Consider the following 10,524-nt stretch of genomic DNA (forward strand, 5'->3'; position numbering starts at 1 on the left):
CGAGCACACCCCCATTCTTATCAACGGGGCTGTAGTGGAGCAGGTTGAGAGCTTCAAGTTCCTTGGTGTCCACATCACCAACAAACTAACATGGTCCAAGCACACCAAGACAGTCGTGAAGAGGGCACGACAAAACCTATTCCCCCTAAGGAGACTGAAAAGATTTGGCATGGGTCCTCAGATCCTCAAAAGGTTCTACAGCTGCACCATCGAGAGCATCCTGACTGGTTGCATCACTGCCTGGTATGGCAACTGCTCGGCCTCCGACCGCAAGGCACTACAGAGGGTAGTGCGTACGGCCCAGTACATCACTGGGGCCAAGCTTCCTGCCACCCAGGACCTCTATACCAGGCGGTGTCAGAGGAAGACCCTAAAATTGTCAAAGACTCCAGCTACCCTAGTCATAGACTGTTCTCTCTGCTACCGCACGGCAAGCGGTACCGGAGCACCAAGTCTAGGTCCAAGACGCTTCTAAACAGCTTCTACCCCCAAGCCATTAGACCTGAATCTAGTTGTTGACCCCTGACCTAGGGCCTCATTTATCAAAGGTTTGTGTTTGATACTGTAGCAACCTGAATCTAGTTGATGACCCCTGACCTAGGGCCTTATTTATCAAAGGTTTGTGTTTGATACTGTAGCAACCTGAATCTAGTTGATGACCCCTGACCTAGGGCCTCATTTATCAAAGGTGCGTGCACATAAAAAAGACTAAACATTGCTTGCGGCATTCTTCCCACAAAGGTTGGTATTTATAAATTCTGAACTTGACGGGAAAGTGTGTGTATCTCCACGCACAGCTCAGAACATGCATACGCACAACTTCTAGTGGTTGAAGAATTGTATTACAAGCATTATAGTTATATTGGGTGAAATGGAGGCGTTTGACGAGCGGGAATTATAATAATGGTAGGCTAATAAAAATGTAATGATAAAAGAGTTGCATTTGCCGTTGGTAAGGAGATCGCATAGCAGCGTGTAGCCTCATATGTTTCTTTGACTTGTATTATATAGGCCTAAATCATAATCATATTTTCTGACATGACTGGTTTATTCCCACTGCACAACAAAAATTAGGCTACCATTTATCTATCGCTCCTTCAACAGCCAAGCAGGCTTGAAAGTAAAGTAGACCGGTAGCCTAGGGTCATTTCCATTTAAAAGGACCCACGAGCACCAACATGTGAAGTTCATAGAAGCAGGTCAAATTGGGGGTCAAATGAAAACTAAGAGTCTAAATTTTTGAGAAATTAAGGCATATATACATTTTTCAACCATTCTCCATCCGAAAAATTTGGAATAAGCAAAGGCTTTGATTTCTTGTCAATCAGATGGGAAATGGGTGTTTTGAAAATATCTATTGGAAAAAAAGTCCTAAAAGGTATTGAAAATACATTAAAATGTTGAAGTAAAGACCCCTGACAACTCATATCAACACATGTTTAGTTCAGCAGATTTCTTTCTGCCTTCTGTAAGTTTAAGAAACATTTCCTTGTGCCCTGAAATTCCGTTACCAAAAACCCATATATCTTTAAGATATTTTCAAATTTCACTCCCTCATGAGGAGGGTGGATGAAACTTTACATAAGTAACAAGGTCGACCTATCAATTAGTTAGTGTTTTTACGGATATAAATGTTGTTTAAGTGATTAAAACTTTAAATTATTTTACCAAGTCTGTAACAGAATTTCAGAAAAGTCGTAAAACAGATTTTCTGCAATTGAATTGAAATCATAGTAGTCACAAAATCACAGTTGGGTCACCTCCTAAAGTATTCTCTTCCACTAGCATCCTGTTATGTTCAGCTGATAACGGTCACCTCCTACAGTCTTCTCTTCCATTAGCATATTGTTATGTTCAGCTGATAACGGTCACCTCCTACAGTCTTCTCTTCCATTAGCATATTGTTATGTTCAGCTGATAACGGTCACCTCCTACAGTCTTCTCTTCCATTAGCATATTGTTATGTTCAGCTGATAACGGTCACCTCCTACAGTCTTCTCTTCCACTAGCATACTGTTATGTTCAGCTGATAATGGTCACCTCCTACAGTCTTCTCTTCCACTAGCATTCTGTTATGTTCTGCTGATAACGGTCACCTCCTACAGTCTTCTCTTCCACTAGCATACTGTTATGTTCAGCTGATAACAGTTTTCTTTATATTTCTGTCGTCTGGTGGTCAAAGCAAGAGCGTGAAAGTCTGGACAACCCCTCACTCTCTATCTCTCTTCTCTCTCTCCATTTGATGTCACCTCTCCCGGCTCTTACTGACACCTACCCATTAACCCCCTCTCTTTCCATTTACTGTAACCAGCATCCTTATCCTCTGAGCACCGAGCAACACCGGACGTCCATGGACGTTGAAAAGTAGTTGAAATTTGGTCAGTCCGCCCTGGCCTTAATTTCAACGTCCACAAACATTGTTTTTTGGTCCGGTCCGGATCCGCCTTGATTTCAACGTCCAAAGGCCTCTGGACCATTATTAATTTGTCCCAAACATAGACATCCATGATTGGTTCAAATTTGGCCTGGTCCGGACCAAATCTGAACTAATCATAGACGTCTATATTTCACAAATTGACAGCACAGTAAAAAAAAGTAGAGTATAGTAGAGGATAGTTCAGTACAGTAGAGTACAGTTCAGTACAGTACAATAGAGTATAGTACAGTACAGTAGAGCACAGTACAGTCAAGTGGTGGAAAAAGTACCCAATTGTCATACTTGAGTAAAAGTAAAGATACCTTAATGGAAATTGACTAATGTAAAAGTGAAAGCCACCCAGTAAAATATTTACTTAAGTACTTTACACCACAGAGTACAGTAGAGTATAGTTCAGTACAGTACAGTACAGTACAGTACAGTAGAGTAGAGTAGAGTAGAGTGTAGTATAGTTCAGTACAGTACAGTAGAGTATAGTTCAGTACAGCACAGCACAGTAGAGTACAGTAGAGTATAGTTCAGTACAGTACAGTAGAGTAGAGTAGAGTAGAGTAGAGTGTAGTATAGTTCAGTACAGTACAGTAGAGTATAGTTCAGTACAGCACAGCACAGTAGAGTACAGTATAGTATCGTTCAGTACAGTACAGTATAGTATAGTTCAGTACAGTACTGTAGAGTACAGTAGAGTATAGTCAAGGCAGGTTAGTAGTGAGACATTTACACAAGATTGAAAAGGTCTAGTGGTCCTATATGCCTAATCATTATGTACTAAATAGAATAAACATTGACAATATAATAATTAAGAAGTCATTATTTCATGTATGTTATATTTATTCTGTTCGTTTCAAGAGTTTCGGCCAACTACCAATGTACAGTATTCAACATACCAATGGTGAGCACCGCTGCCATCAATGCACCTGCCGAGGCTCCAACGATTTTGGATGCACCATGAATGAGGTGGGGGACTTGCTCAAGGATACAGCTAGAGGCTCCTATGTAGTAAATGCCCATCAACCCACAACCTGCAAAATAAAAATTATATCCTCCTTTCAAGTCGAGCATCTATATTTTGATAAAACCACACCGACTTTAATGGTCAACAACACTTTAAAACTGTTTATGTTTGGTGTCATTCAATGACAAAATCTGTCACTCAAATGTACCAACTTTGTAAAAAGTGATAATTCAGTATTTGAGGGCTAATAAACTTGACAAAAAAACGTATTTCTCCTTCGTGAGTCAAACAAACATGAGGCGATAGCAAACTTCGTATCAGACAATTACATCCAAAGCTGAAATAAGAGGACTGCACAATGTGTGAAAGGGTCGCTTTCCTATTGGCTCACAGTTGTCACATGGTTCACGCACACTGAGAAAAGGGAATATGTTAAAATTCGCTCACTTAACTGGGGTGTAATCATTAGTCCAAACAGTTGCAAAAAGTGTTGCAAATAAATGAAATCAGGTAGGTCCCGCCCCGTACCTTTCCATTTAGAAACGTTTTGCAACAGAATCGGCATAATGAATACACCCCCGGCGATCCACGGTCTGGGTGCAATCTGCAATGCATAACTCCAAACCTCGGGACATATCCTGCTCACTGGTTCATTGTTTAGCCAGATCATTGTCCCAACTTCCAACATGAAGATTTTGGAGCGTACAAGTTAGGGTAAAACGATGTTTCGGGCGAGCAGTTAGAGATCCTGAGCAGGCAGTTGAAAACGGCTTTTACTGAAGTGGGATTTGTTTATTTGAAGAATACTGGGATAGTGCAACAAGAGGTGAGCTGAGCTTTTTAAAGCTGTAGTTAGATATATTGTGCATGTCAGTGCGAGTGCGTTATGTGCTTTGGGTGACCAACCTTAGGCTATTCTTCATAGGTGGACGGGGTTATGAACATATCCAATCAATTCTTTCTGCAACCAGATGAAATGAAACTGCCTTTCAGCAGGAAAAGCTTCGCAAATAATCCTAACCATGGCTGGGTGTCTTCAGAGACTGAGAGGTATAGAGACACACAGTCAAGTCAAAACATTTGGCTGTGCTTTCATGTCAAAACCATTATTCTATTCTAGAGCAGTGGTAGACAACCCTGGTGCTGGAGTGCCACAGGAACTTCATGTGTTTGATTTAACCGACCTGGAAGACCAGGTGTTTTGAATTTAGGCAATCACTGAACTGATCAATTAGCTCAGTTGGTCAGGTGTGGTGCCTAGTTGGAACAAAATCCTGCAGTACTTGCGGCACTCCAGGAACAGGGTTACTACCCGTAGTATAGAGACACACTGTCAAGTCAAAACATCTGGCTGTGCTTTCATGTCAAAACCGTTCTTCTATTATATTGTGTTATATTCTATGATAATATATTATATCCATAGGCTACACTCAGTATAGTGTTAATGATGTCTGTTTGTTCTGTACATTGATTGAATGGTTAGGACTATCTCTCTGTATTCAAAGTTTAAATCCCAAGAAAACAGGAGACCTAAAGGAAGCTTTCAACACTGCATCCCTTTATCCAGTCATAGTAAACAACCTCTGTCTGTCTGTCTGTCTGTCTGTCTGCCTGTCTGCATCTCCATTGTGACAGATATAGATTCAGCCAACTTCTCTGCTGTGTTTGTTGTTGCTATCAGTGTTAAGGTCAAGGTACAAAGTGATTGACCTCACTCTGACCCATATACAGAGTTCAACCACTCTGATAGAACTCCACCTTGGAACAGAACTCACCAGTCCACCCATAGGAATACATTGACAGTTGTCACAACATGTCATCTTTTATATCCTATATTGTATGTAGCTCTGATTGCACTGTCCTTACACAACTCTTCCTGGTCTATAGAAATGGCCATCGTGGGAAGGAGTGAGTAGATTCTGTGAGATCCAGTCGTTGTTCTTCCTGCGCTGTAAGGACCTGAGTCTCCGGGTGCTCCATGTGATGGCCTACAGTCTGGGCCTGGAGGCTGAGGTCTTCCTGAGTGCAGACAGACACATAGGGAGTGAGTACAGCTCTCTCTCTCTCTCTCAGGGGGTTATCTATGTACAATCCAGGGACGGCCTGTTCAATAGGGCGATATGGGCGACGCACTGCCAAACGGGAAAAGGAAGGGATTTTTTTTCTAATCAATTATATCACGGCAACAGTAGTTATCAGTGTTGTAATCTATACGTCTGATCTGCCACAGTGCCACACTGCCACTAAATGTCGAATCAGGCTAAAGTCGTGCTTCAAATGGCTCCACCCCCTTTTGGGGCGATTTCAGTCAGATTGAAAATCGCCCAGAACTTCTGTCATAGACTCCCATGTAAAATCTATTTTTTTTAAATTTCAGAGCCTTCAATACAATCTCAATGGGTGTCTGTGGGCTTGCACTTACGCGCTTTCGTCATACGTTACGTAACCATGAACGTAACTGAGAAAAGAGTGGATTGTTTGAAATAAGTTCCTTTTTGTCGGCGAACAAATGAAGATAAATTGGCAACGAAACAATTAGGACCTCCCAGACCAAATTTAATAATTCAACAGGTTTCTACTAAAGGCGGAAAGTCCTACACCCGAGGATTTTCCAAAAATTGGTACGAACGAAAAAAGACATTGCCACTCACTCAACTGGATGACGAGGGATACAGGCTAGCTGTCCGCCGCCACAACGATGAGGTTAGTGTTGATAATCACAAGTTTACTGGATGTGGATATGGTGTAATAAAGGCAGTTTATTCAGAGGTAAATATATCTGGAATCGCGTTCACGGACCCGTTCGTCAAACTCTTAGGGAGCTATAAATTAAGCCCCATTACTTACCATATCAGATAAGAGAAATTGCTGCAGCTACATATATTTTACATCCTGGCCCTACATAGTTCACTATTTGCATCACTTACCAAAATATTACATGTGGTCATATATGCTTGGAAAGTGGAGATGCCATAGAACGTCAAAAAAGTAAACATTGCTGGAGACACATTGCCGTTTTGGAGAAGACATCGCGTTTGCTAGCGAAGAGATTTGTTGTGGCAAATGAACTTGGGCTGGGAATTGCCAGGAACCTCACGATAAGATATATGCATCAGCATTGCGAGTCTCATGATTCTATACGTATTGCGATTCGATACTGTGATTTTATTGCGCACCATATGTCTGTTGCAGAGGGATCAGAAAGCCATGAGAACGAGTTTTGATCAGTCATGGAAATAAAAGTGCTGAAAACAAATTGGCTCCCAATGTGAAAAGATTGAGAACAAGCTATGAAGGAACAATAATGGTGTTTTGGTGCAGGTACAGCCAACTAGCGCTAAAATATTGCGATATTGTCAATACAGTATATCGTAAAGTATCACTATGTAACTCGATTTCTTTCACCCCAATCCCTCAAATTAACGGTAAATAACTGAATTGTTTGCCCCACATTTAGCTAAGATGATTAGCTAGCCAGCTAAAATGTTTTAGTTAGTTAGCAGTCGCATCTACAATAGTTTACTGTCAATAACATGTCTCCAAAAATGACGTGGTGTCTCCAATTGTGTTGACATTTTACAATTGCAATGCGCATCCATGAGTATCCACTTTCTGTAGCTCAGCTGGTAGAGCATGGTGCTTGTAACGCCAAGGTAGTGGGTTCGATCCCCGGGACCACCCATACACAAAAATGTATGCACGCATGACTGTAAGTCGCTTTGGATAAAAGCGTCTGCTAAATGGCATATTATTATTATTATTATTATTATTATTATTATTATTATTATTATCTGAAGAGAGCCCCGAAACATTGTGTGCAGACATTTTATGCAATAAATGAAGTAGGTTCAATCTAGTAGTTCTGATCTTCTGATTGGTCCTGATGAGTTGGGCGAGGTCCCCTGCAGGCTACTGTCACTGTTGCATTGGCTCTGAGTCGGGTTCTCTGTCTTCAAATGTTCAGCCTAAGAGAGGGGATTTTTGTGTGTGTGTGTGTGTGTGTGTGTTTAACAGTGATGATGTGTGTGTGTGTGTGTGTGTTTAACAGTGATGATGTGTGTGTGTGTGTGTTTGTGTGTGTGTGTGTCCTCAGAGCAAGAACTCGTGAGTTGGAAGAACTGAGAGGCCTATGGCGTGGGTGTTGTCCTTGGCCACCTGCTGACAAGGCTGACAAGATAGGACCCTTTTGTCCATTGTTATTGGATAGGAACAGAACTTATAACCAGCTCCTGACCTAAATAGATCTTAGCACAACATTTTACTCAACATATCATATTCCATATTCACTATAACAAATATATTTACTACGACATTAGCAAGAACCGCCACATCCTCAGCCGGCTAATCCAGTGTGTGAAGTTTTGCGGAGTGTTTGAGTTAGCTTTGCGAGGCAAAGATGAAACTGAGGGCTCCACCAACCCTGGTAAGCCAACACTTTTGAGATCAGTCAATAAATGCTTCTGGTATTGACTTATATGCTGCCCCTGTCTTCATGTTGTTGCTGGACATATCTTTTTTTAAATGTGTGTAGGTCACCTAAATCATCAGAAAAATTGCCCCTCCTGAGAATTTTTTCAGGAGCCGCCACTGGTACAATCACACCTGGGTGAAGGGCTGCTCAGTCCTAGGAATGTAAAACGGAAGTTCCATGGTAATAGAGTGACACTGACACTAAGATTTCTCACTTTTTAAAATGTACGTCAAACAAAAACTAATGATTGCAAAGTTAAACAAACCTTACAACTTTATGCACAAGGACTACTTTTAACAATATACCAAAAAAAAGCACTATTGCAACACAGTCTCAGAATGTTACAAATACACATTAATCATGGTTCCCTTTCAATGTCAATGTGGATTTGTAACATTCTGACACTGTGTTGCAATAGTGCTGGAACCATCTTTGAAAGGACAATGTGAAATGAAAATACAGTTGGGGCTCTATTATGTGAATCAGGCTTGATTGTTGTTGTCTCCTGCAGGTGATGAGAACGGCAGTACCCTGAGGTCTCTGTATTACCCCCCGGTGAGGAGTGACAGGGTGAAGGAGGGCCAGCTGTGCTGTGGAGAACACTCTGACTACGGCAGCATCACCCTGGTCTTCCAGAGCCAAGTGGGTGACCTGCAGGTAAACAAGACACCACTGAATCCTCTGGTCTTCCAGAACCAAGAGGGTGGCCTGCAGGTAAACAAGACACCACTGAATCCTCTGGTCTTCTAAAACCAAGCGGGTGGCCTGCAGGTAAACAAGACACCACTGAATCCTCTGCAGCTTCTATTAGGGGCAGGAGTTTTCCTGGCTACGTAACCTGGCAGGAAAAACTTTGTCTCTAGTTATATTGTTGCTCATAGAGTGAGTCCATGCAACTTATGTGACTTGTTAAGCACATTTTTACTGGACTAAGTATGTTAACGTTATTTTGTTCACCCCAATTGCAAAGTTTATTCTCCATACCTCTAAACACCATCGTATTAGATGGTGCCATTTCCCCCCATTAGTTTGGGATTGAGACCTGCAGTCATCTTGATTTAAGACCACTTTTGAGAAGTGTTCCACAGGCAGTAAATCTATTGTAGAATAAATGGAACCTGGATCCATTTCATTCTATTAACATGGCTTATGTGTGTTATAGCAGTAATGGGGTTAAACTGATATTAAAATGACAACTCCATAGATGGGTACCAGGTCAGGGGAGTTCATCTCTGCTCCCAGCATCCCTGGGACAGTACTGATCAACATAGCTGACCTGATGCAGAGGTGGACCAGTGATGTTTTCCTCTCAGTGGTGAGACTTGCCCTTCCATTTGACACACTGTTACCTCATAAGATCATACAAGATGTTACAGGCTTATTGCATGTGGAAACAGACTTGCGTTCAATTACTATTTTAAATAATTTTGAATACTTAATAAGCAGTGCTTGATTGAGTTTGCCTGTTGTAATGGAACCAATAGAAAAGTCCTAAAAGTACAAACATCTAAAACCTTTCTTGTTCAGTTAGTCCCTCCCTGTTTCAGCAAATTTTCTTCAGTTTGGTGCCTAGTGAATACAACTCAGGTCTCTATGGAAACATCAATGTAAATTCACCTTAGACTTTTACTCCTCACTTTCCCTTTCAGGTCTATAGGGTTTTGCTGCCCCCTGCTGGAGACTGGAGCACAAGGCAGTCCCTGGCTTTCTTTGTGCAGCTGGAGGATGAGGCCCTCCTCACCTGTTGTGACGGGTCCAACAAATATCCCCTGGTGAAGGCAGGGGCCTATCTCATCCAACGCTTCAATGACTCTTATGGGAGGCAGTGAGCATTTCCCATGTTAAGCTATGGAATTAATTGTACAGCATTGGATTGGTGGTGGCATGGGGTAGAGGGAGTTTACATATACCAGTCATTTCCTTTTAAATCCATGAAGGAAAGTGGACAAGTTCAAACTTAGAAAGGAGATAATAGTTACACACCCCATGTGTCCTGATAACTACAGGAATGAAACCATATTGAGGTTGTCTGCTTTCTATACAGTTTGAGGGGAGAGAGACAGACAGACAGACAGACATCCAGACATCCATCCAAGTTCTGGAGATTAGGGAATATGTGTCCAGAAACCCTCCAGTATGGTTAACCCCAGTTAGGCCCAGTATGGACTATCAATACAAGTGACCATTTAGAATGTGACCCAGTTCAATGGGTCTTAACAGAACTGGGGGATGTCAGCCATGAAGTTGTCTAAACACAACTGGAATATAATTTGTTTGTGATTCATTGTTAATGGATTTTCAATTAGGAACACATGGGGAAAACCTAACACAACAACACACAACACACAACCAATAAAAACACAAAGGGGGAGGAAACCACTAAAGTCATTACCATATTGTCATTTTCTAATGACAGGGAGAAAACCTGTAAAATCTAGAAGACTACTTTAGATCTGGTCAGAAGTAGCCTAGTGCACTACGTAGGGAACAGGGTGTCATTTGGGCCAGAGTCAGTAACTCCCCTGGGTATGAATTCTCTCTCTATCTTATCTGTCTTCTATATTATGTTCTCCTCTCCTCTCTCCTCTATTCACTCTATTCTATCATCCACACCACATGCCAGCTTCAACACAATCCATTTACAAGTTAAAGACACACCTT

At 41.6% G+C, this 10,524-nt stretch overlaps 1 protein-coding gene across 1 annotated transcript; it reads left to right on the top strand.

The window, feature by feature from the left end:
• Positions 1–4,119: 4,119 nt before the first annotated feature.
• Positions 4,120–10,078, top strand: LOC311148734 (uncharacterized protein; the record flags this gene model as incomplete). The annotated part of the gene is made up of 5 exons (XM_084185707.1): positions 4,120–4,218; positions 5,280–5,436; positions 8,375–8,577; positions 9,068–9,178; positions 9,513–10,078. Coding segments are annotated over 5 exons (750 nt in total), but the record flags the coding sequence as incomplete, so codon positions are not given.
• Between the last annotated feature and the right edge of the window lie 446 nt (positions 10,079–10,524).

This window comes from Coregonus lavaretus, assembly GCF_964263955.1.
Source record: "Coregonus lavaretus genome assembly, chromosome: 21".
Lineage (NCBI taxonomy): Eukaryota > Metazoa > Chordata > Actinopteri > Salmoniformes > Salmonidae > Coregonus > Coregonus lavaretus.